The following is a 27890-nucleotide window of genomic DNA, read 5'->3' on the forward strand; positions in this document are numbered from 1 at the left end:
AATCGAAAATGGAATCGGAATCGTGAAAATCTTATCAATACCCATCCCTATTGAGAAGATCACCAACACTTTTGTGTCTGTGCATTAACAAACTAAAGCCAGAAGTTTACTGGCTTTAGCTTACCTTTACAACTGGCAGCATGGGGAAAAGCTAGGCTGGAAAAGCTAGGCTAATGTGTTAGCGATTTCTAATCAAGATGTTAAGCTAAAAAGAACGAGTTTTTTAGGGTGTGTTTGCAGCTACCATCTGGTTAACCGAGACTGGAGAATCCCTCATGTTGGACTGGCAACCACACACATCAGGCAGTTGTAACTGTCCTCACAATGAAGGAGCTGATTACTGCTATGCTACTGCTATAGCAGTTACGCCCTGCACCGACCACTACAGACATCAAGGCAGCGTCTACATCATCTTCAAATTGGATAAAGTTAACTAATAAAAGATAAAAGGTTAGTTATTACTGATGTAAACTTGAAGATTTTCACATGGGTCTGTCGGGAATGCCTTGTTTTATATGGAGCCAGTCTCATGTGCAATTTTCTTTCTTTCAAGATGACTGGATTATGCTTGTTTGTATGTATGCATGACGTTATTTTAGATGAAAGATGAGTGGGTCAAGTGTAGTTATGTGTAATGTGACCTTTTTTTCAGGTTTGCAGTTGTATGCGGAGGAGAGAGATTAGATGTACAAAAAGATTCAAAGTTACTGCACAGATTGAACTGTAAATGTGTCGGTAGGAAAACGTGTTGCTTTATAGGTAGTTCTTAAACTGTTTGTGTTTTTGCAGAATTTGAAAGATTTGTTCATGCTCCATAACCCTCAATTATTTGTCATAGGGCTAAAAAGGCTCTGTGCTTTAGGGCAAATTCTTTATTTGATATACATGAAACAGTTTTAAATGTTAGGGACATGCGCCTCTGAAATAGTAATCTAGCAAATACATAAACAGTGTTCTCTCTTACAATTTTAAGTGTCTACATACTGCAAAAATAATAAAAATACTAAAATGAAACATTCAAAATCTTTACACCTACCCTCTTACTGCGATACCCAGTATACTGAGTGAGAGTTCATTTCTGATCCCTTTGGCAATTCATATTGTAATGTGCTTCTAAACCACAGTTACATCCTTGTTAGTGGTTTAGGGTATCAAGCCTGTGACATCAGGCCTGTGCCCAGTTCTTCACATGTCAGCAGGGGCACCACCCGTGGGTTTCTCTCACAACACCGTGAGTCTTTGACCCCTCACCCCAGTGACCTCCACGCCTGAAAATTTCCTCCTGCTGGGCAACACGGGGAGGCCCTCCGACACCTGACCTCTTGTCCACTCTTCTCCTGCCAGGCTACTTCCTGAGTGTCAGACACTGACAGTGACATGGCGGGACGATGTTGAGCGGCGTTTGATGCGTGATCGGCGAGGTCTGGATTCGTTCTGACAGCTGCACAAAGGGCCCAGCAGGAGCCAGAGGTAGAGGATCACACAGGCCCAGCAGGACGACATCTTCACCCAGAAGGTAGACCAGCTGCCGTGGGTGAAAGTGGTCTCCAGCACTGCTGACTCGTAACTGGGGAGAAGACGGCACAGATTACAAAAGAAACATCTCAGAAATGTAAAATATATATGTATGAGAACAATGTCTAGAACTGTCACTTACTAACCTGAACCAGTTAGTGAGGGTCATCATGACGTACAGCGAGGCCAGGAAGAAGACAAAATGAAAGAAGAAGTAGCTGTAAGCCACCCTCTGTGTCTCGTTGTGAATAACCTTCTGACAGCCTTTGTTCTCGTCATCAATCGCAAAATCTTCTTCAGCTGGAAGATTACAAGTGATATGCTGGTTACTGCAGAACCATCAGTCCACTGTAGCATCAACTGTGAGGCATAGTTAGGATTACACAACAGCAAAGGTGTTTTTTTCTTCTGCACACACAATCATTTATGAGAGAGAGCACTGAGTCACAGTGAGCATGGTTGAAACATGACAAAGAACCACCTGGCCTACCATAATCTGCATTTAGTAAACAAGTGGAAAACATTATTCTGCTGTAACATTTGTATCATCAAGTGTAAGGATTGGCTAACAATGGTTGCAGCTTTTGTATTTAAACTCAGTCAATAAATCTCCAGTGCCCATCAGCGGGACAACGTTAGCTCCTGATGTCAGGTGTCAGTTTCAAAAGTCTGCCGGTGCTGTTGGTGATCCTGGATCGAGCTGGTCTTTAGAAGAACTGCAAGTGCTTCAACATAGAGTTTACATTTGCACACTTCTTGTTAAAGACTGACACAAGTTGATACCAACCTCTTACCTTTACATCCTCAGTTTTAAGGGAGTTAATTTAGTTGCAAGAAGAGTTTTTAAATGGTCAAATGTAGCATAAGGACCAAATGAAACCAGGTTAAGTGTTTTAGTACACACCTTCTTCTTCTTCAGGGCAGCAGAAACAGCATGTAGCTTTCTGGAACTCATAGCGGTAAACTTTGATCATCCAAAATGGCCCGAACACCTCTGCCAGGTAGGAAGCTTCATTACTGGAGGGAAATTAGACATCAACACATTTGTTGCCCCAGCAGAGATATGTGGCTGTGATGTAAAATGTAATGCACGCTTACAGGACATTTTCAGTCACTTCTTTGTATCATGCAGATACTCTGTCTAAAGATGAAGTGTTTACTCACCATGCAAAGAGCACACAGCAGTACATGATGGCGGCTCCAATTATGGCCACAGCGTTGCCTTCTTTCTGGATGCCATCTTGTCCCACACTGGGGTAACAGACGGTCATGTTCATGCCCTGGTACACAACTGACACAAAGATAACACAGCATGCTAAGTTTTACCATCGCATCACACCAGGAAACTCAAACGCTGGTTTATATAATGTATGAATGGCTGAACACTGACAGTACAGGTTCAGAAGATGAAACAATATCACAATTTATATTAAAAAAAAAGAGAGAAATCTTTATTATCAGAATACTTTATTAATCCCTGAGGAAATGATACGGTCACAGTTCCTCCAACACAGTAACTGACTCAATATTAAAATATGACATCTTTTCAAAGGACTCTCGATCTACTGTGTACTGATTTTAAATAAACACAATAATAACATGGACTGAACCACCACCCACAACCACTAGCACTTTATATAGCCTCTGTAGAAATTATCCACATATTTCACTTAGCTTAACTGCACTACTGTAAATGCTGTAAAATACAATAATTATAATTCTACAACTGTTTGCAACTGTATATAACTGTTTATTAATATGTATAAGCTAACATAGCCTGTACACTCACTACAGCTGTAGCCTGTACATACTTATAGTATATTCATAACATACCTTCATACCGTGTACATTGTACCATACCTATAATAGTTCCATATTCTGTAATATATCTATATTATTGCTAAAGCAGTTTGTGGATGGATGCAAACTGCATTTCGTTGCCTTGTACTTGTGACGTGTGCAATGACAATAGACATGAATTCTATTCTAATTCTAATCCTTAGCTATGGTGGCCGCTGTAGGACCAAGAGCCCTGGCCAGCGTTGATCTGCAGTGAGTGTAGCCTGTCAGGCTGCTGTTTACCTCAGCTGTGCACATCTGCTCAGTCTTGCTCACAACAATGATACAAGTCGAGGAGTCGGTGACGCTCATTTGCTGAACATCTTCAGCTTTTCTGTTGTTAGCTGCTGTTAGCCGGCCTTCACAAAACTTTTTATTCTCTAAACTCTCATTTGTCCAGAGGATCACATGACCAATCTGGTGACAATAAGTAACTGCAGCAATATCAAGAATAAATAAGCATATTTATGCACAGGAATTAAAACACCGTGCCATTTGGTGATGTAATTTTGTGTATTTAAAATAATTTTGTTATAAATTGTTCCACAAATTATGTGGCCAGACGTTTGATCTGTTAGGAGAATTATTTACGCAAAGAAAATGTTCTGTTTTGTTATTGTTGAACAGTAAAAAGGACGGTTTACAGTTATTACAGTTCTTGTTGTCTAAGGTGTTGTTGATGTATCCAAATCAGAGTAACTAAGAAATGAAGCAGAAACTGTTGGCACCTGTCCCAGCTTGTTTTCATAACCTGTGGTTACTGCTCTCGCTCTCTACAGTGTGCACACACTTTGATGTTTAAACTGCGCTTTAAATAAAACTGTAAAAAACTGACTTCTGCCAACCTGCACTGTGTGTTCTAAGGGGGGGGGTAGTGCACCAACGAAAGAAGGACTATACCCCCACTGCTGGGGTAGAGGGCTGGCACGTTGTAGTAGCAGTTCAGCAGTGTTCTCACAGGCCCGCTAAATGCAGAATATTTCCTGTGGTTTTAGCAGAAAGCAAAGCTGCAAGAAAGAATTTGATGAAACTGCTTTGAGAGTTTTGTGCTGTAATATTTTTCAGCTGTCATGGCACACCACGTGGAAATTTTAGTTCACTCTTATCAAAAGCTGTGAGCATCATCCTCATAACCTTCTTCCTCGTTGTGCAATACGTATTTGACATGGATTATTTTTGCTCATGCAGCGCGGGTTTACATGTAAATGATGCAGTCTTCATGGCTGGGCCTCCTTTTATCCTCAGCATGTTAGTCGTGCGAATGGAGTCTCTCTAAGTTTATCAAACTTAGAAACAACGAATAGGAAGGGTAGGCAGTTAATAGAAATCCCTGTCTCTGGATTCAGCAGAGACACATAGACTAGCTGCCATGTGCTTTCATACCAGACCCAATGGTTCAAATTTGCAGAGGCAGTGATGAAAAGTATTTTTGGGTTTAAATTATTTTACTAAATATTGAGATGAAACTATCTGCATTCTGTGTAAAACGTAGAATATATTGTGTTTTCATAGACTACAGATATCAAAATGGAAAGTATAAAAGTGCAGGTTGTAACCCACCCACCTAAAAACACAGCAGACACAATAAAATCCCTCTGTTATCGTATGAAAAACACTCTCACATTAGCAGTGCACAAAGCTGGATGAAATCGAGTCTCAAAGCTGAACTGTTCTTCTACTACATCAAGAGTTTTTGACATTTTTCAGCAAGCATGACTCACCATGTCGAGCTGCTTCAAAAACTTTTTTCATCCTTAACTAAAGCTGTGAGCATCATCCTGCTTCAGTACTTATTGGACAAGGACTATGTTTGTTCCTGCGATCCACATTCACATATAACTGGTGCAGTCTTCATGGCTCTCCCACCTTTAATCCTCAGTTGTTTAGTCACCTTAATTGAGTCTTTCTACAAAAAGACCATTTATTATCAGCGCTATTGTAGTTGTGGTAATTACATGCAGCTTTTTGGCTTTTTTTTGGCCAAATATCTCTTTCTGACTGGCATTTGGGCAGGCGCTGTTCTGCTTGAGGGTGACTGGTACATCTGTCTGATAACAAACATTGGTAGAAACCACAGAGGAATTGTTTGTAAGGAGTATCTGACAAATGAGGAAAAGCACACCAAAGCTACATATAAGAATGAGTCAGTGGTAAGTAAATAAAATAAGATAAAATGCGTTTCTCTAACAGCTCTACCATACAGATGTATTTATATAGATTTAGATATATATTCATAGATATCTTTGGCAGTTGTGCATTTCATGTAACATACAGATAAATAAGTTTTAACATTTTCCTGCCTTCCCTTGTAGGACATTGGCTTTGGTGTTTTGAGTGTGGTTTTCATTATTTGGAATATCTACGAATTTTGGAAACCCATTTGTATTATGAGACGGTTCAACAACATCAAGTCCTCAGGGTGCCCCTCATACTACAGATGGGTGTACGAAGAACTTCTTTCAGAGGAGGTGAGCAACCACTTGAATGAGCTCAAAAATATAGTAGAAGAAAAAGCAAAGAAACTCTGTGAAGGATACTTGAATCGCATTCGAAAAGCTGAGCTGCAGACACAAACAGAAAATCACCATAGCAACAGTTCCATTTATAACAGTAATGACGAGCCTAATCCCAATAACAGTGAAACTGACGCCGTCAGTACCGACACCCTCTTTCCCAGGAGTGATGCCGCTAATCCTAACAGCAATGCTGAGCAAAATTCAGAAACTGACACCTTGGTTGCCTGGCATGTAATTTCTGAACCATATTTCTACCTGAACGATTACACTCAGGTGGGGCAGAGCTGAAAACAATGTTACTGTGACCAAAATAAGCTTCACAGAGACTGTTGTTGGTTCTTGCATTAGTTTCCATTTAGTTTCAAAAGTTTTTTAAACTTTAATGCCGGGCCCCACAAAGACAGACAAACAAGTACACTCAGATCAGGAGTTGCCAAAGCAGCAAGAGCATGTCTCCCTCTTTGAGTTGTGTCTTTTCAGTCACTAATTCTTTCTCTCAGAAACATACAGATTACTCTGTGTGCGTCACGGTGAGCTCATAGAGCAGAATAAGCCTTCCAGGAACACACAACTCAAACAAAGGCCGAAGAAGAGAGTAACGAGACCCCCCCACACGCACACACACACACACACACACACACACACACATAGCTGGACTGGCCATCGGCCCACCGGGCATGGTGATTTTTCGTTCTTATGGGCCAATGGGTTTTTGGGGGGGGGGGGTTCGTTTTTTTTCCCGTAACGGCATAAACACTGAAAGGTGGTGGATTGGCCAGATGCTGGGAGATGTGTAAAAATAACTCAATTGTTTGGTGGTGGCTATTGCGGAGCTTCCACAAATTCAGTAACATTAGCAAGTGGTGGAGGCCAGCAGATGCAACACGCTGGCAGGTGGATGACGGAAAGGCAGGAGGAGCAGAGACCCGAGGCAGTGAACTGAACTTCAGGTAAGAAGTTATGACCTGCAGTCTATCTGGTCAGATATAAACCAAGTTTAGGTGGAGTTTATTTTCGTTATGCTGACTTTTTACAGTCAGTTACAATAACTCGTACTGCGTCCTAGCTAGCATGATGGAGTTTATATACTGCTGGGCGGGTGCTATGATGTTACTGATGTTGAATTTGTTTTATCTTATTTTATTTATAAGGTTAGTTATTAGAGTTTCCAACTGTCCTGTAAAAAACGGAATAGTCTGGTATTCAGAGAAAATATTGCGCGTTTCGTATTGAGGTGAGAAGGAACACAGTTTGTCCTGGACTTCAGCTACAATGAAAAAATACACAAAGCTGGATTTATTCTGTGTCTTTGCTGTCAGCTGCCTCTTCTTCTCTCATTCTCTCCCCTCTCTCTCCTGTTTCTACTTCAATCATGAAACTGATCAATGATCAGCTGATCGGCTTTTCTCTCTTGTTTGTTTATCGCCCACTTTGTGCCAGAAAGAGGAAACCAGCGGATGTCGCGCTAAACAACAGCAGCATATTTAAGCTTGATCAGCTGTTGTTAGAATTTATTTAATATTAATTTCTAGTATCAGCTGATGTTTGCTGGAGCCACAGCTGTAAAAGCTGCTGGTCATGATACCGGTTTGGATTGTGGTGAGAAGGAAACATGAAGATGAAACCAGGAGATGTCCTTACTGAATCATCAGAGCTGAACAGGTGATGGAGAAACAGGTTTACCTTTTAGGTCAGCGGTCTCCAACCTTTTTTGTACCACGGACCGGTTTATGCCCGACAATATTTTCACGGACCGGCCTTTAATGTGTCGCGGATAAATACAACAAAATAAAACTAGTACCGGTACCGAAAAAAAGAAGATTTATTCATAACCAGTGTTGGGAAGGTTACTTTTAAAATGTATTCCATTACAGATTACAGAATACAGAATACATGCCCCAAAATGTATTTTGTAACGTATTCCGTTACGTTACTCAATGAGAGTAACGTATTCTGAATACTTTGGATTATTTAATATATTATCATGCTGTTTACAACTACATGAATGTGATTTATTACTATTACTGAAGGTCCGCGGCTCCGAACCGTAGTAAAGGGACCTCTGGGTTCCGTGTTGGGCTCGTAGCTGAAAAATAGCTTTACTTTGTTGTCTGGGTCAACTTTTCTTGCGAGAGACAGAGAGAGGCGTTGAAAGACTGCTCCAACGGAACTTATTGTTTCGGAGGAAAACACGAACACAGCGTACAGTCGAGTCTTAATAGCTTACTTACAACTGGGCTCGTCAGGCACTCTTCTTGGCTGCAGTGGTTATTATTATATTTACATGCTTCCAGCTCCCGTTTCTGCTCGATGACAGCTCGTACTTTCCCTTTTTCTCCCTCCCTCGCTCACAGACACATAACGTGTATGGCAGTCCATTCTCCCTGCAGCACGGACTACACTGCCCATGAGGCTGCATTCTTTAGAGCTATGTCTGTAGCATTCTGCCTGTTAGCTTAGCACAACAACAACAACAAAAAGGCGCTCTCTCACCCAGGAAACACACAGAGAGAGCGTCACCATGTAACCATGGCAACCGTAGTGCTGCCGCCTAGAACAACAGAACGTAGCTGTCAAACAAAACCCAAACAGTCCTGACCCGCGACAATATGAAACAGGAAAGTACCGCAGTGTAATCCATTTATTTCAACAAAGTAACTGTATTCTGAATACCACCTTTTTAAACAGTAACTGTAACGGAATACAGTTACTCATATTTTGTATTTTAAATACGTAACGGCGGTACATGTATTCTGTTACTCCCCAACACTGTTCATAACACACGTGAAAAGACCCAGGAAAACCGAGTTAACGATCAAAACGATAACAAAATAACGCTGAAAACGATAAAAACCCTGAAAATCATACATTTCACACCTGAGCCTCAACTCTCGCAGCCCGTTACCAAACGACTCACGGACCGGTCCTAGGCCCGGGGGTTGGGGACCGCTGCTTTAGGTGACATAAACGAGTTGAAGGGAAGTTATGAACTGTTTCTGAGAGACTAATAACACCAGGATCCTTTTCTAAGTAGCTGACAGCTGGTAACTGCAGGGGCGGGTCTAGCAAAGTTTTGCCAGGGGGGCAGGTAGGCATTAACAGGGAGAGGGGGGCACAAAGAAATACTTTTCTTTTTTATTCTCATTTAAAATGTTTCGCTTTTAAAAAATAATTATCTGAATCTTACAACAAATGTTTTCATCTGATGTTAAATGTATAGAAATCCATTATTGTACATAGTAATTTTTTTTAGGATCCCATCATAATTTCTTCAGAAGTAGCTAAGTACTGCATATGATGCCAGTATTTTCCCACATTTTCTAGATACTGTACCAGTACTGTGTGCAAAATGCCATCAAAAAGTCAATTAAGTTTTATTCTTTCTCACCTGTCTTTCTGTCTCCTTTCACTTTTTAAAGGTTGCCATGTTAGAAAAAATATTTTGCCCTGCCATGCTGTTTATTGATGTGGCAAATGAATGGTTTATGAAAATATATCTAAATCTGTCATCAGTAATCAGTAATGATCATGTCTCCCCTCTAGTCTTCTCTGTCTTAATTTCAGGTTTTCACCATGTGTTGTAGATAGTTCAGGAGGTTAAGTCGACCAAGCAGTTTAGAATACCAGAATAGGGAGGATGGTGTAGGTTTAAGTTTATTAGACTGATACATATATACCAACAAGACAGTCTGCATCACTGTGACAACAGCGTTTGTTTTCATTCAAAGGCTTTATGGTTTTTCCTATAATACCTGGTGGGCCGGTCTCTAGTCAAAATGCCTGGGCCGATTTTTTGTCCCAGTCCAGCCCTGCACACACACACACACCCACACACACACGTGCACGCACACGCACACACACACAGACACACACACACTTCCCTTCTGGAGACGTTTCCATGACAGGTCAATCCATGAATTAAAGGAAACTTGACAGTAAGTGGGAATTAACTATTACAGTGTGTAAGTATGTGTGTGTGTCTGTGTGTGGTTCCCAGTCTGTGTTGAAAAGTTGTTTTTATAACAAACTCAGAGTGCATATTTTCTCAACATGTTGCTGCAGTGTCCCGAGCTGCCCGAGTGCCTCTGAGCTCTCACACACCTCTCCTACACACACAAACACACCTATAGTTTGTCCTTGTGGATAACAGCCGATTACCGAGAACATTTTCAAACATGACACAGCTCACAGTCTGCTGAGTGACCTTAAAGAAAGCGACAATCTTCATTTAGAAAACAGATGTAGAACTTTTCTGCTGGGCCTTCAGTGAGGGTTTCAAATGTTTTATTGAGTTCTGACATTTACCCATAATGTGTTTAAACAGCAACAGAAAGTAGCGAGAGTCCGTCCAGGACTGCAAGTGTATGCCAGATTATGCCAAAGCACCAACAATGGCAGACGATGACTCAAAGGTAGCTGCAACAGAGCCTCAGCATGAAAACATGCCTTTGCCTTTATACTTTGTGATAATTGTACAGAGAGTAAAGTTTTACATAACTCACTGGTTTCACAGCTATAGGCAGCTATAGCCCCTATGTGTTTGCGAGGCATCACTGCAGCTAATATGGACTGTAGACAATCATGCTGCTAGCATTACCTGTCAGGATTGAACTACACCCTCTTGTTGAATAAATTCTCATTTCTGTCACCTAAAAACAAGGTGGTGATGAAATTAACGCTAAAATTTAGACTTCAAAGACTGGAGTTCTTAAACCGTGGGTGACATCATGCAGTCTGTCGAAGTTATGATACAATTTATGGCTTTTCTGGAATAAGAGCATAAAATAGCAACACAAACAAATTTAGATTTCTCCAACATTTGTGTAAAATAACAGCTATTTAGATTCAAATCGTGAACCCATGTTGACTTTATTGATGTTTTACCTTTGACTAAAAACGCACTGTATTTAACCAAACGAGTCCAGAAGTAGCAAAAATGGACTAAAAACATCGAACTGCTACACTTAATGAGGGATGCATTGGTACTTTGGTTCCTCCTGGACGCCTGCTTTACATCACCCTGCACTTTGCTGTTCATCGGGACAGCTGTGTTTGGAAGTGTAACGACTCTACCAGCCAGTATTGTCAAAGCATCCATGTATGATTCAGACACATTTAGATGTAAAGCCTGGATAAGACTTGGGTTGTGTGATAAGCTGCTGCTCTAATGTCTCTGTTATGTGAAGGGTCTTTGTTTTACCTGGAGCCAACAGGTGAGTCACTGGGAAAACGGAAAGGCAAATTATAGAGGAGTATGTGTATGTGTTAGGGTTACATCCTGGTATAGCGCAAGCTGTCAGGCCTCGTCTGCCTCCATGTCTCTGTGCATTACTCTGTCTTAGTTACTTCCTTTTTTATTTTGAAGATGGATTATTTGTACTGAATCTTGTACTTCCCGTCTTTGTCCTGCATTTGGGTTATCTTCCTCTGTGAGTGTTACACTTTCAGTTTTTAAATTTGTGCATTGTTTCAATCCCTACATCGCAGTTATGCAGAGAAACGCTGCAGGAAGACAACCCTTATAACCCTCATCAGGTTACGCAGGTGTCATTTAATCCAACAACATTGATCGATCGCAGCTCTGAAGAAAAAAGCATGAAGAGATCCGGGTGCATGTGTGGGAACTTGTTGCACATGTTTCTCTTTTAATCAGCATGTAAGGGGAAAGTCCACGTTTCTGTGTCAGTGTCTCAGCCGAGCGATCTCTGTGTTTCTGCTCTGCGTTTGATTATTTACCGTACCTTTCTCTGGTGGACGGCTGGACAGTGCAGAGAACGTGAGGTACATGACATAACAGCTGATGATGGAGGCCTGAAGGAGCCCAGACCGAGGCTGTTCTGTAGACAGAGAGAAAGACAGAGGATGGTACAAAAGTTCTCAAAGGGGAGTCCTGAAAAGTCTGGCCATGATTATTTTTCATCTCGAGGAAGAAACCTTCAGCTCAGCACTTCAAACTGCTATAAAGAACCATCAAACCTGGCAACGCTACTGTTGTCCCAGCACAATGACCAGGATGTAACTGTCCTCCATTCCATATAGGGTCTATTTTTCTTTTTTTATAAATATTTTTATAAATATAGAATATAAAGATTTTTTACCAAACTACAGATTTGCACAGTACAAATGCACACTACACTACCTCATGCTGTGTGATAAATGCAGTGGAGTTAAAAGTCTTGATGTGTATTCCTAGAGTCCATAAACTCTCACAAAATGTAAATACTCATGTAAAGTACCAATACCATTACCTGTACTTGTCTGAAAGTACAGGCCCGTGTTTAATCCTGAAGCCCAGACATGTGTAGGCAAAGCACGTCTGGTTTAATGGGAGAAGCAGATAATGTTAGCTTACATCAGCTCTCCGTTCAACAGGTGTATGTTTGCACAGCTGGATGTGGACTAAGTGTTATTTGCAGATTTGTTGCCGTGAGCGTGTTTCATCGACTCACTCTGTTTCACACACGGTGTGACGGCAATGAAGGACATGAGACCACAGAGTCCCAGGTTGACCCACAGCAGGACTTTGTTGAAGTGGCAGGCAATGGGGTGGGTGTAGTACTTGTACATGAAGGTGAAGGCCATAGTGGCGATGGTGTAGAAGAACAGGGTGGCGCACATTACCGCCAGGTACCAGCGCTTGTTTTCTGCTGCTCCAGTCAACCTGAGAGGACAGATGATCGTCAGAGCTTGACTGAGTTCATATTCAAGTGTTATGGTGTTCCACTGCACGAGTGATTATTCCACTTTGAATTTGGCGAGACAAGGAAGCTGGTGGGAAAGTGGCATCCAATTATTACATCAGGCTTCATTTTTAACTGAGAGTTTATTCCAGCCCTGTTGTTTTACCTGTTAACACTAAAAACAACAGATCTGTATTGTTTTGACTGAACACATCACACCTGAACCGTATGCTTACCAAAGCAGAGCTGGGCTTTGAGCCATTAATAACACCAACTGGGACTGTAAGAACATTTCCTCTGCTAAGGTCCATAAACATTAAAGATGAATCTCTTAGTCTGCACATCTGCATCATATACATGAACTGTGGATAAATGACATGTACAGTAACATTTGCTCTCCTTGCCATCCTCATGGGTAGAACTCGGTGGTTAGTGGTTCAAACCTCTTGTTATGGAGATTTAAACTCACACAACTGGAAAACAACTGGAAGACAGAATGCATGTATACAGCCTACTTTGACGTGAACATGTTTAGCATCTTTAGCATGTAGCTGAAAGTAAACCTAAAGTTATGTTTAGAAGTGAATGTGATTTTCTATGGAAAAGGTTTCAGAGCCTTCATTATAACACGGTCTCAGTCTGTAGTTACTTTCATTAGTTTGTATAGTTTCATGTGTGTATTTGATTTTCGTTTAATTGTGTACATGTTTTTAATTTGCTGTACCAACAGGCACCTATAAATCAAATGTGTGACTGTTATTGTTATTAAGATGGAATTCGGAATATCTCACACAGTCACTGAGTCAGTCGGGTATTTAGGACTCACAGTGGTGAGGCCAAGGATTGAGAAGACAGTAAGAATAACACTGGAGTCAGCTTGATAATGCAAAGAGAAATCTGCCAGGTGCTGCAGCTGTGAACCAAAGAATATTTGGTAACATTTCTGACCTGTAAACCAAGACTGGAGAGACAGTGGTGAATGAAAACTCCACGTCATTGTAAAGAGAGAAAGAGGCTTTTCTGCCTGTCTGCAGTGGCCTCAGAAAAGGCCTGAATGAATAAATCCTCTTAGCTGTCGTGGCTACAACTCATCAGAGTTCAGAGGTGGCTGAGCCTGACGACAAAGGCAGCCGCAACAGCTGGATACAGTAAATAACATCTGGGATACGTCTGGAGGGATAAATGAGGACATGACAGAAAGGATGCAGAGAGGATAGAAGTGCCAACAGAATTATTATTTCTTAGTCCGTCGGTTCTCCGGTCACTCGGAAACTGTTCAAAATTCATGAACACGTCCTTCTTTTCCTGAATATTTGAGGTCTGGATGATTTTCTTTGATCACAGCAAACTGAATACTTTTGGTTTCAACTACTCCAGACGTCTGAAGACAGACGTGTGGTTGCTGTTTGTCGCATGTTTCACCCACAGAAAAAGCAAATAAAAAAAGAAGCAGCGCTCTGTTTTACTTAGCTGGTGCTGAATGAGTCTGATTTGAGTTATTCTGCAGGACAGAAATGAATCATCAGCACTGGCTTCACACGAGGCTGGAAGAAGCTGCAAAGGACCCAGAAACCGTACATAACAAGAGATGGATGCTACAGGTCTGACAAGTCCAGCTGTATATAAATGTATGAGCGCAGTGGCTTTTCTTAAATAACACAACACTATGTTCAGTTTGGAAATGATGCACATTAGTGTCCAGAAGGATGATAAAGCAGTATATGCTGCACATCCCCAATTTATAAGCTTTATCCAAAATGTTTCCATTTCTCTTGTAAATATGCAGATTACAGAAATAAATAGATGTGATTGTGTGTATTGTTTCATTGGTATTTTGTGAAGGACTTGTGTTATGCTGAAAACCAAAAATATGTGTTCACTGCGAAACAAAGAAAACATGTCATTCCAACACCATGTGGCGCTCCTCCTCTGGATTCAGTCTTTCCAGATGTTTAATCTGACTGCAGGGATTCGCTCTCATCCAGCACTGCACCGAGGCATCCCAGAGCTGCTGGATGTGCTCATGGTCATGAATCGTTTTTTCATAAAGTTTCATCGTGCAAAGACGCATTATGATGTCAGCAAAACACAAGCAACACAGCAAACACAAAGTTAATGACACACTTTTTAACAATGTCAAGATCCCCACAGACGTGGTAAGTGTGTCCTTGTTTTGGATGATTGTCAAATGAGTGATTCCACACAGCTACGAGTTCGTCTTCTTCATTTCACAACATAAAATCACACATTAGGTGATTCTGTAGGACAGTCTTAGTCTTACCAGTTCTTGTTCCAGGTATGTGCAAACGCTGTGATGAGGATGAGCTGAATCAAGATGAAGGCGAATCCTCCCACCACACCAACATAATGCCAAGCTGAGGCAGGTAAAAGAGAGAGAGAAGCGCCATCATTCAGTGATTTATTTCAAGATGACAGAGGAAGCAGTTAACAGGAAAGGAAAAACAAGAGCAACCTGTATATAATAAACTGGCTGTGATCTCAAACTTGTTTCAGCATATTTATTGTCCCCAAACAAAGTGAAACCGAGCTGCAGAGATTTATGGCCCGTTGATGAATGCCCTGCAGGGTTTCGATAGTGCTCAGGAGCAGATCTCTGCTGCCCCCTAGAAGGGTCTAGAAGGAAGGTCATATCTGCTCTCAGGATGGATTTGCTTCCAATGAAAAGCCTGATAGAAAAGTTTCTCACCATGCAGGAAGGACTCTGTTGGGATGAAGAAGGCAGCAGTGCACATTCCCAGCAGTGTGATGAACTTAAGGAACCAGAAGCTGAAAAAAGAAAGAAAAAAGGAACTGTTAGTTTTTGGGGGGTTTTAAACCTTCAATATAAAAGCTTTTTTCCAACGATTTTGTAATTTTTACTAATTTACAAGTGCTGTATTACTTCTCTATTGAACCTACAAACCCACTCATTTCTGATACTAAGAAAAGAAACAGCAGAATCTGAAAAACGTACCTTTTGCAGACTTCTGAGCTCCAAATCGGCTTGTTTGCTCAAACTTACTTTATTCATCTGATGTGGAATGAAAATATATTCACTGTGGTGTGTTTTTGAACTAATAATTAGAATCAGCATAAACTCAAGCTGCTGTTGTAAAGATTTACAGCATCTGCTACCAACATGAACATTACATGTTTTATGTTATTGGATTTTCTTCCAGCTACAGACTGAATGTCTCTGTGCAGAATTTTAAAATGCTTGTGTGCTGCTCATGTTTCCTCAGAAATGAAATTCATTGTACTGACTTTAGTGGCCTCATACATTCAGATAAATACTTTATTTAACAAGAAAAACAATTGAAACACAAATAATAAACTCCCAAAGAGGGAGGTGCACGTTGATGAGCACAGTAAGTTTTTCCTCCGTGCAAACACTGTTTATGTGTCTGCGTCTGGTCTTTAAGAACGAGGGTACTCGGTGCTCTGCAGGCCACTGTTAGAGCTGTAACCTTTCACTGTGCTACTACTAAGACTCCTGTGAGTTTATTTATACCAGACAGAAGCAGCAATCCAGTCTGTCAAATCCTAATCCGAGTTACGTCACAGCTATAATCGACTGCACTGCAATGGAAAGTGCAACAACAAAGAGCTTTAATTAGAGCAGCAGCTTTCAGTAGGTACAGGCTGGAGTATTTAAAGGCGTGTGTGAGGACACACTCCTAAAGTCTAATTTAAATATTCAAGGAAATCACATAAAAGCAGGCGGTGCACATTTAGGTCAGATCTGCTGCACTTGCATAACAGTGTTACAATAATATCCTGCGTTATGCTTTTGATTGTTAATGTGAATAAGAAAACATTACAAAATGTAAAAACTGAATATTTTCTTGAGTATTTTTAACTGAAACATGATTGACTCCAATCTGCCTTCTTTACAAGACCTGCACAGGTCACATGACACATCATCTTCTGTCCCTGCTCATAACCTTCACACAATGCTTCATTTCTCTTTTATATCCTGCTGTCTGTATGTAGTTAGGACATATTCCTATAGTGTGTATTTATATTAATATCTATACAGAGATGTATGTATTATGTATAGTGTAAATAGATAGAATAATATGTATAAAATACACAAACACTACCATTGAAAAGTTTGGACACGCCTTCTCATTTACTGTTCTTTCTTTGTGGTCACGACTGTTTACATCATAGATTCTCACTTTTGTAAAGTGTAGAGTTGTTTGGACAAACATACGGTATTTTACTTTTAGGCCCAGATTGGGAAGACTCCTACAAATAGCTATTGGTTGATTGATTGATTGATTGATTGATTGGTGAACTACATTATTAACCTCTAACAGTCTGTACGTGTATCTTCTTGTCACTCATTGTAACATGTTGGTGCTGAAATGTGGAAAAAGGCTCATGTGTAACACTTCACACTGACCCGTTGTGTATGAGTGCTCTGAAGTCCTGACTGGACTTCACGTCAATGAGGAACATCGCCATCATCAGGTAGAAAGAGGAAGTGCCGAAGCAGACTCGATAGACCGCAGAGTAGCCCACCAACATCTCACAGTGGCCCCCGCCGTGCGCCTGGTCACACACCACGTTGAAGAAAGGCACCTGAAGTGACACGTCACATTCATGATGACGTCAGAGATGGTGCTTCTCCACACTGACTGACTATTCAGTGTATTTTCGTCTACACATTAAATTCACACAGCTAAGACAAATAATTTGGTTTATTTATTCTTTTGTTCTTGAAACTCTTACCTGCAGCAGTTATTTGCAGAACTACGTACAGAATAATAATGTTTAGTAGTTATTATTCTGTATGACTTTATTTAATGTTTCTCACATTGTTCATTGGGGTTTGAATTCACTCATGACTGTGGACTTTGTGTATGGAGTCAGAATAGCTGCACTGTATAAAGCGCACTGGTAACATATTGAACAACTGAGCAAACACTCACATTTTCCCTGACGAGCTCGGAGACCGTGCGGGACAGCATGAGGCAGGAGACCGCACAACTCATTATGTGAAAGAGCGTGTACATGACCCGCGTGCTGGTGGAGGATTTGACCGGAGGGCAGAAGGCACAGCAGAGCGAGCAGGGAGCCGGCCCACAGCAGCAGCATATCTGAGGAGGAGAAGAGGCAGCTCAGCATCCAAACAGCACACAGGCCACGGACATATTTCTGTCTGCTGTTACAACTGTCACACATAGCAGCTGAGAAGATGTGAACTGTATTTCACCAAAATCCCACTTGATCTGAAACGTGTAATATGTTAGTAAATACACTGCATGCTGCAACAAGTGGAGATAAAGTTAGAAAAATAAAATCTTTGGCATGTGGTCACTTCCGGCACACAGCATCTCCTGAGTCAAAAGAGCATCTGACGGCCGTGGGTGATACATGAGGTCAGACAGCAGAGTAGAAATGATGTGCACTGATATTCAGTCCAGAGTGCTGAAAAATGAAAACCATGAACTACTATGAGCTCCATAAATTTGTTGCCTTTCAACAACAGGAGAACTCTTGATCCTTAAGCTCTAATTTACTTTACGGGTATTTGGAGTAGTTTCAAACTGCTTTAGTACTCATTGAAAGTTGAAGACTTTCTGTAGTGGGCACTGCAGTGTTGAATCGTGCTGTATGGTTAAGTTTACGTTAAGCAGAGTTTACTATCGATGCATGGATTGAACTCCCAGTGCTGTTCCACATCTCTGCAGACCTTTTGGTGAGCAGCAGACCTCTACAGGACAATGTGTCCTGCTGGTACAGGGACCCGGAGGATTGAAAATCCTAAACACTGCATCTGCACAATCCAAGTATTAAAAGCAAAACTGTCTGAAGACATTTAAAAGTCCCAGTCTCACACTGCCAATGATGGCAGATTAATGAGTCCACTGGCATCTGGCTGGTTCTGATTCTCATCAATCAGAGCTGTGGATGACTGAATGTAAGCCCGTGTCCACTGATCCTGAACTAAACCTAGAGGAGAAACCTGCACGCTCATCTGCTCATGTGCTTCAGCAGCCTCTGCAGTCTGTCTGTAGTAACTGTGTAGTTTTATATTGTAGATTGTATTTCTCTGCTTTGCTTTGTGAACTGTGTGCATATTTGCAGGCACTGGAACTGCACTAAATACTAAAGGAGTAAATCCAGATGTATTATCACTCATCATGTGCACGTCTTAATCTGATAGATAATGCAGAGAGGATTATCCAACATCTTCTCATTGAGGGGAAGACTGCATCAAAATAGATCTTTAATCTTGGTCAGTGGCTGAAAAATGATTTGATGAAAGACGATTAAATGGAGCGTATATCTCCTGATATCCCTTCCAGCTGAAGAATGGGTTTCCATTATGCACTGACTGCTCACATGGCTGCAAATCAGTCAGTCAGTGATGTTGCTCTGGTCATTTTTGTGGGGAACAGTTTCCGTTTGTTGGTGCTACCTTTTCTATTTTTGTAGATTACTTTAAATTTTGAAGAAGAAATATGTGCTTTATTAGAATTCTATAATTCTAAGATAGATTTTGGTCTATATTACAATATATGTATATATTAACACGTACATATGTGTGTTTGCTGCAGATTTTGGGATTCACACCCATGACTTGAATCTCCCATTCCACCACATCATAAAGGCTTTAACTGTGGAGCCCAGTGAGCTCATTGATGAGACTATTGTGATGTGGTGTGATGTCCTGTCCATTCAAAGCACTTTATACGACTTGCTTCATTCACACACCCGCAAGCACCTTTATCTCTCTTTCCTTTGTCGTTTCTAACCTTCACACTGCGATGGATGAATCAGGAAGCAACGAGGTGAGTATCTTCTCCAGCAGCCAGGGATTGAACCCCCAACCTTCTGATTAGTAGATGACCAGCTCTACTGCTGTGGCTCCTCCTGAGCTACAGAATGGGTACACTGTGGTAGTAAAGGTCAGCAACACTACCCAGGTAGGCCGTGGTGTTTTAACAATGCCGCTGCTAATGGACTCGAATGGTGCCGAGACAATATCCCCCGCACTATTGAACCACCAGCAGCCTGAAGCCAGTGATGCCACACAACATGGATCTATGCTGTCCTGTTGTCTCTGACCCAGACATCTGAATGTTACAGCAGAAATTCATGCTATCAGAGCGGGCAGCATACTTCCAGTCTTCTGTGTGAACTGTAGCTGCAGTTTTCTGTTCAAAGCTGACAGGAGAGCCACATAATGTGAACTTCTGCTGCTGCAGCCCACTTGCTTCAAAGTTTAACATCGTACATTCAAAGACGTTCTTCTACATGCCGTGGTTCTAACAGGTGGTTACTGCTGCCTCAATGTCTGCTCAAAGCAGTCTGACCATTTCCCTCTGACACCAGCAACACACTTTCACCCAGAGAACTGTCACTCAGGTTTTCTTCTTCAGACCAACCTCCCAGAGATGATTATGTGGGAAAATACAGTAGATCTGCAACAGACCCGCCCATCAGACACCAGCAACCACATGCACAGTCACTTAAACCAGCTTTGTTTACCATCTCTGTTTACTTTCTTACATACTGTACACATTTACATGCTTATTGTTTATTTGTCTATTAGTCAAGTTGTAGATTTGTTAATAAAAGTGCTTTTATCTGCACTCTGACTGATGGTCTGACGGCCCAAAGAGAAGCATGGAGATACTGTAATAACTCCAAGTCACTTGATAATCACAAAATAAACTACTTTGTAAACTGAACACCTAAAACCATCTCTCAGCATGCAGAGCATGAGAAACCATAAATGCATCAGATGTAAATTGTCCTTTTTTGCATTCTGAACAAACCAGAACTGTTCATAATAAAGAAGTGCAGATGTTTCTGATGGAATAAAGAAAACTACACATAAACAAAAGGGAAACTTTATAGAATTTATAAAAAAGGTTTATAAGTTGAGCCACCTTACAGACAGCCAGGTGTCTGCCCTGTGGCCTAGTTTAAGGTTCATAATGCAGGATTACTGGTCACAGAGCAAAGTTGGGCCATGGAGATTAAACCAAAAACACGAATAATCACTTTCATTTAAAAACAGCCAAATAAAAGCGTGGGTCACACAGCATATTCAGGGCAGACCACAGACTGTTAGGTACAGAGTGAAGACTAAACGTGGAGGAGTTTGTGAGATAGAGACGGAGTCTTCATTCAGGCATTCATGGACGTTTGCATAAATGAGCCAGGTTGTCCTGTCAAATCACAAATGTAAGAATATAATTTCAGAAACACAGGAGTCACTCAACGTGTTACTTCTACATGATGCCGATCTCATCTGCACCTTTCCAAGTATTAAGTGCTAATCCTGACCCACATCTGCCTTTCACTTTGTATCGCAAAAGGACCTCTGTCAAGTTTATGTATTTTAATCTATGTATATTTCTTATAATATGTCCTTTGCATTTTATTTTCATCCACTGAGGTTTGAGGGCTTCACCTTAATGGAAGAGCAACATGGTGGTGGGAAGGGTTTCGCTGCTTTGTGAAAAGGCAAGTTGTTCAACAACAGAACATTTCTCAGTGTGATAAAGTAAAGAACTACATGAACTATCCTGCAGAACATTAAAGCTTTACAGAATCCACAGAAACCCGTGTGCACAGTTTGAAATCTAATGCTGAGCGCCTTTAAGCCTCCATGCACTTATAAAGCTCCAACTGTACAACATGGATCTGACAGGACCTTATATTTTACAGAAAAGAAAGAACCCCAATGATAAGACAGTCCCCTATGGGGAAGAAGAACTCCCCTTTCAAATACTCACTGAATCATGGGAAACGTCCCTGCATACACAGCAGCAAAGCTAGTGAATGGTTCAGGGTCACCTGACCCGTCCCTAACTATATGCTTTATCAAAAGCAGAGCGGGTCTCTGTCTCCTGAACACAAACTGGGACAACTTGACTTTACTGGGACTCCCTGAAATATATCTTATATAAGAGTAATATGAACTCTTTTCCTTTCAGTATTCTTGCTGCACAGGTTCAGGAGCGCTGTCATGAACACAGTTCGTTGTTGCACAAATCCAGGTTAAAATTCTACCACACATGCAAACCAAGAAATAAGACAACCTACATAAAAACAATCTAGAAATACAGCTGATCCTGGCCTAAAGGTAATTCATGAAGTGTAGCAAAGGAGGAAAGTGACCTGAAAATCAAGCAGGCTTTCTTCTCTGGGCTAAAGAGGAGCGGGACCTTCCGGGTTTCTACCAGTGCACAATCCGTCATGGTGTGGGTGCACAGGTCCACATAACATCGATAAATGCATATTCATGAAAGCCCCATAAGCTAACATAAGCTGCTATTAATGTGATGTGTTCTTAGCAAAGGTCTTGCTTATTTCAGACAGATAATGCCAAAACCTCGTTCTGCACATACTCTAACCTGCACCTCAGACCTGTCCCCCACTGGGAGCGTTTGGAAGTAACATTAAGTAAAGTATGGATGTATGGAAACAGGACTGCTTTCAACAGGTCTGTGGTTCTATGATACACAGGCCAAATACAGCTTCAAATCCAAAATCCAAAAGTAAATCACCTTTTACTAATGGAGAGCAACATAAAGGCGAATGATGCAGAATGTTCAGAGTATCATGTTGCACATTACTAAACCGAAGACAACGCCGCTGCTACCGAAGAAAAAAACTGTTCTTTAGTTCTATACTGCTGAGCAAATGAACAAATCTGGATCTCGGGCTACGTCTCAACACTGCAATGAGGCATTGAGTCCCATTGTCACTGGTGAGAAAAATCAAACATGTAGCCATGCAGTCTGCAGTGAAAGAGTGCACTGCTGCAGTAGGATGCCAGCACTGCAAACAGTCAGTAAAAAAGCTTGTAGTTCACTCACGTACATTTATTGTTTAACAGCACTGGCTCAAAGTTATTGTCCAGAGTAATATTTACACATTTCTATAGCATCTGTACAATATATGTCCAATGCTGACCTGGGACCAGCAACAACATTAAAAAGCTCCTTACACATTAATATGTTTCTGCGTCCTGTAACTGATTATTTCTACATTACTGTCCTTCTACTTTTTAATAAAAACAAATACAGCTACAGAAAACTCTTAATAGCTACAGTGAATCTAACTGACTGGATAAAAGCACTTCAGTGAGTATGCACAATCATCTCATGAGTAAATTCCTTTAGTTTAATGCATTACAAACTAAACTGACACTGAAAAAGGCTCAAACAGACTCCAGCTGTGCTGCTGCTCACCAGCTCTCACCTGATAGGCCACCATGTTGAGGAAGTAGTTGTAGACCCCGCTGCGGTTCATCCCCTGAGTGGCCGACATCGTGAACTGCTTTTCCTCGGCCGCCAGCACCCTACATTTGGCCATGAACGTTCAGCACAAGCGGCTTCTTTTTCTAAGTGCCTACAAAGATGGCATCCTCACATCCTCAAAGAGGCCAGAACGCAGCGTCTAATGGGTTTTTCAGCAAAATGAAATAAAAGGAAAGATGCACAGTCCGGCAGCTTGTTTCTGCGCGCTCTCTTATGCTGGATTAGCGGTAAATCTAGTCCAACTAGGCTCTCTGCAGATGAGACATGAGAGCTGTGTTGCTCTCAGTCCAGCCTCACAGAGGAATCAGTTGTTTTTTCGCCCATATCCTGCGTGCTTTGGCTCTGCTGCCGAGTTAGGCGCTGCCAGAAAATAGGGAGAGGTGGTGGCGAATGCCCGGTGCCCTCCCTCTCTCCCCCAGTCAGATTAGGCAGAGAGTGTGTGAGGGGAGGAGGGAGTGGGAGAGAAATGACGAAGAGGAGGAGGGGGAGGGAGAGAAGGAGGAGGTCAACAGGGATCATGTGCCAGTCCCATCTGTCCCTTTCCATTCCATATTCCCAGCATTGCACAAAATCCACAGCACAATGAGATTGGGCATGTTTAATCCAGATTTGGAAAATTAAACAATTATCCTGTGTGACTTCTGGAAGCTTGACTCGCAGTTTTCTCCGAGACCTGGGCCAAGTCTGAGAGAGAGAGGCCCACATCCGTAATCCCAACGAGTTTTCGTGATTGCACTACGACCCAGAAATGTTAAAGCAGGACGCGCTGGGCGGCTTTCTGCCGTTGATGGGTCAACAACGGTATCGGTACATGTGCTTAATGATAAACAGGCCAATGGATTTGGAAGGCCTCTAATGGGAGAGTAATAAGGTATTAGGCAAAAATGAACAAAAGACAATATATTTATTATTAAGTTACCCAGACAGTGTGTGTGTGATGTTGGGATGGACTGCTCAGCAATCATTTAAAGGACTTACAGCTCCACAATCCAAGCTGCTGCACTCTGCAGCTCCATGAACTGTTAGTATTTTTCTTTGTGCTTTTATTTGATGAGTTTCTGTGTAAAATGATATCAAATATCGAATATCGCATGATAAAAGCCGATTATGCTCGTGGGAGGAAACCATACCCTGCAAGTTCAGCTTTCCCATTGCAAAGCTGCTACACTCCTCGTCGCCAGCTCTGTTCTACAATCTGACATTTGTGAAAACAGTCCATGAATTCCTCAAAGGGACAAAGCTGGTCAGTACTGAGGTGTAAAAGCTACTTGGAGCTGGATATGTGCTAAAACACTCTTCTGTGTTGCACAGCGGCAGGGAAACGAGACGACGGCAGCGGCTGAAAAGCGCTGAGTGCATGAGGAGAGAGTCAGATTAGATCTGGGTTAGTGTGCAGGGTGGCGCACTGGGATAATCCCATCGCTGTTCCAGCCCTCCTCTCAGACAGGATGACCTTCACCAGCGCAGGCACAGCATTATTGCAGCCTGTTACTCTATCTGAGTGAAACCTTCTACTGAAGCTGCAGAGATTCTCCAATGTGCAGCATGTTTAGGAAATAATACACAGCAGTCTGTGCTCCCGTATGGAGACAAAAACCCAACATGTTTAGCTACAAGTTTACTTAGTTACTGCTGTGTCTGATAGATTACATGATGAAGGCCAAGTGTCCTCAGGACCCGTGGGATTTAGAGCCCCTGCTTCAGTAAACAGCCATCTGAGTACAATGCATTACAAAAACATCCAACTGTAAAAGATCACTTTGTTATTTGCAGATATATTAAACTGTCTGTTCACTGTTATGCTGATGCAAAGCAAAAGCAGAGAGTCACAATGCTGTCGTGTTCAGCTGCTTTAATGAGTTGTTCTTGGTACTGAACCTCTGTGAATGTACGCTGGAAAAAAGCAGCTTGTGCCAGGATCGTGTAGCCTCTGGAGAGGAGACACAGTCCTACCAGATTTACCTTCATGGGACTGAGCAATAAAGAAGAAGTTGAGTAAGAGGGAACATCAGAGGTTAACCTGGTTCAGGCTTGGATTTACAAAGCCAGTCAATGAAGACTCTTCCAGAATCTCTTCCAGTTGTAGGATTATCAGTGTGAGGCTCATGGAGACACACGGAGCTCTGTGAACATGGTGAACATGCTGACCACAGCCAGCATTACCAAGAACAAGCTCACTGCCACATATTCATTCACAGCGATTTCACAGAAAAGTACTTTTTTAACAATATACTTGAAAAAACTAGCTGACCTAAGATGCTTTGATAATGTCTATCCCTGTATATAATACATTGTAAATAAATACAGATACACAAGACGATCAAAGAAATGTAAGATGACCAAAACGAGAAGAATAAACACTAAAGGACTGAAAGGTGATGCACGCTAGCTGTGAATGTACACAAAGACCAGGGGAGGAAACTGTGGAGGACTCAGGACACGACTGTGTTCTGCTGTCTCCCTGAGTGTGGGTGTCCCGCTCCCAGGATTCATAACCTTTCACCTGCATGCATGTTACAACTCAAAGTACTTTTATTCAAATCTATTTAGTAAAAAATCCAATAAAAATGACAGAAATGAACCAGATGATGTAACTTTGCATGTGTTTGATAACTCTCTCTTGAACCAGTAACCCACTTAGGAAAGGGATGCCAAATGCTGTCATTTTTCTGTAAAGCAAATTGACCCTGCCTTTGGGTATAAATAAAGTTACCTTGACCTTGACCTTGAGGAAGGCTTCTCCAGGCCACAAACGTCCACACTAACTTTAAGAACAAACATTGTTTGATGTCATTTCCTTAATTTCACTTTAGATTATCCCCTCCAACAAGTGTGGGTGTAAACCAGTTAGTCACTGTGACAAACACGTGTTGCTCTCAGCGCTCCGGTCGGCTGCGCAGGGTCCGGCATTCCTTGGGGCCCCTTTCACTCTTGGATAATTACTGCTGCCTTGTGGGAGAGGAGGAAGTGCCAGCGAGAACAAACAAAAGCAAATTAGAGGATGCAAATCCGTGCTTGAGTGAATGTGCTCGATCTATGGTTTCAATAGGCCTGTGCAATGACTGTTGGCTGAAATCCAAGCCTTGTTTTCATTTATCACAAAAAATTCAAAATTGATCCCTTTGTTATTATTTAGGAATCTTACAGACAAACCTGAGCGCTCTAAGCAGCGCTGGTCCTGGTGGGTAAATAAAAGCTGTGACTTTTTACCAGATTTTACAAACAATAGGAATGTTTCTTCCCATAGAGACACAATGTACCCATTCATAGCTCTGACAGAACGGCGTGTTCATACTCTGAAGGATTACACAGACGACAGATTATTACACACAGCATTTTTTCTACTGACAGCTTAACTTTGGGGAAAGTGCTGCTTTCATTGGTCTAACATCAAAATCTGATGCCATCCTTTTTATTCTAGCACAGGAACATTGTGTACATACACAGTGCTCAATAATTATGTTCCTGAAAGGTGGTTTCCAATATTTACATCAATTGCCCAGTACAATTGTTTGGCTCTGTAAGGGGGGGTCTCCTAAATAGAAGTACTTCTCACTGCCATCGCTCGGACTGACAACATGAACGTATACAGGCAAAGATGTATGAGGATCTAAATATGACATTACTTTGGACCTCTGACATCTTCTTCAAGGCCAAATAAGGTCACACTTTCATAACTATGATCTACTTTTACATTTCACATCTGCTTTTCTTTCAAGTTCACACAGAAATGATTTGATCTTTAAAGGAAGTTTCGTTAAGAGAAAGAGAATGAGCTGCTTAGTTAGCTAGAAATGTACTGTAGTACATAATAGACTTAAGTTATTCATGTCCAGTTATTAACAAACTAAACTAACCAATAACTTCATTGCTAATGTATTATACAAAATAAAATGGGAAATGACAAAAGCCTCCACTTTGCACTTGTTTTTACTGGAATACAAACTTCTTAAAGTACGTTTAAAAAGATCAAAGAAAACTAAACATATAAATATACAATAATATTTCCTGAAAAATAAATACTCAGAGAGTGAGCTGCCTCAGCGGCAGTCTGCACTCTCTGAGTATTTCTTGTTATATATATAAAAAATATATAATTACATAGAATCTGTTAGTCCCACTGGTTCTCAGCGCTGACTGACTGACAGTTAAGGGCAGCAGAGGTTGTATGCAACATTTTAATCCTTTTGGGAATCAGAGGAATTTCATTTCATTAGATGATTTCTATTCTTGTGTGTTTGTCAGGCTGTTTGCTTTCTGCAGAGTCTCACCTGTGGCCGAAGCCAGCGTCCTGTCATCACGTTCCTGAGGCCCTGGGTGATGAGATCTCCAAAACTGTCAAGCAGGCATCAGTCATAAAGCAGGATGAAGGGGTTGGTATGACGGGAACAATGTGTCTCCGGCCCCGGTGGCATCCCTCCAGCTGCTCGCGACCCGACGCACCTCCTGAAGGAGGAAACCACAGAGCACTGAGGTGGCTTTTCAGTCCCACTCGAGGCTGAAAGCACCAACAGGTTTCTCTTTCTTTTAATCTGATTACAGTGGTGGGTGGATTGGAAAAGCTCAAATACACAGAAGGGCTGGAAAAGTCTGGACACACAGGAAATCTGTTGCAGTGGTGGAAGAACAGGTAAACCTCTTAGAACAGACAGGAATAGAACAAAGAGGAGTACAGAGAGATTTAGTTATCCGGAGACAGACGGCACGTAATCCGGTTATTTGTTTTTGTCTCAAAAATAACAAGACAGTAAGTCATGCTATCCTTCCTCAAACATGTGGGTAGGTTTAAATGTTAGTTTAGATCCAGAATTTTAAAAAATAAAATAAACAGACATTTCCTTCCCCAGCATCTCTGATGCATCAGACTGATCATCTGATCAACTGACTGTTGTTGGTTTACTGGAGCCTTCCACAAACTGTTGTTTATGCTCTCTGCTGTTATCACTGTAACACATTTCTCTGCTCAGTGTCACAGGGGACCACACTGGATTTAATCGTTGTGCTGTATTTTGGATATATGGATCATCTGACTGATCATAAATATTGATCAG

At 41.5% G+C, this 27890-nt stretch overlaps 1 protein-coding gene across 3 annotated transcripts; it reads right to left on the minus strand.

Annotated features, from left to right (window-relative positions):
- serinc4 (serine incorporator 4) lies at nt 1-27335 on the minus strand. Of its 3 annotated transcripts, none has more exons than XM_026150941.1 (11): nt 27111-27335; nt 17488-17655; nt 16959-17137; nt 15258-15337; nt 14832-14925; nt 12320-12531; nt 11612-11707; nt 2680-2806; nt 2420-2532; nt 1662-1815; nt 1-1567 (listed from the first exon to the last, which is right to left on the minus strand). In XM_026150941.1, the coding sequence occupies exons 1-11, from the start codon at nt 27135-27137 to the stop codon at nt 1360-1362; spliced, it is 1458 nt and encodes a 485-aa protein (XP_026006726.1). In that variant the 5' UTR covers nt 27138-27335; the 3' UTR covers nt 1-1359. The 3 variants fall into 3 exon arrangements, with proteins under 3 accessions (XP_026006726.1, XP_026006642.1, XP_026006804.1); XM_026150857.1 differs by lacking the exon at nt 27111-27335 and adding an exon at nt 22781-23302; XM_026151019.1 differs by lacking the exon at nt 27111-27335 and adding an exon at nt 22771-22819.
- Nucleotides 27336-27890: the final 555 nt, after the last annotated feature.

The sequence above is a fragment of the Astatotilapia calliptera genome, chromosome 1, assembly GCF_900246225.1.
Source record: "Astatotilapia calliptera chromosome 1, fAstCal1.2, whole genome shotgun sequence".
NCBI classification, from domain to species: Eukaryota; Metazoa; Chordata; class Actinopteri; order Cichliformes; family Cichlidae; genus Astatotilapia; species Astatotilapia calliptera.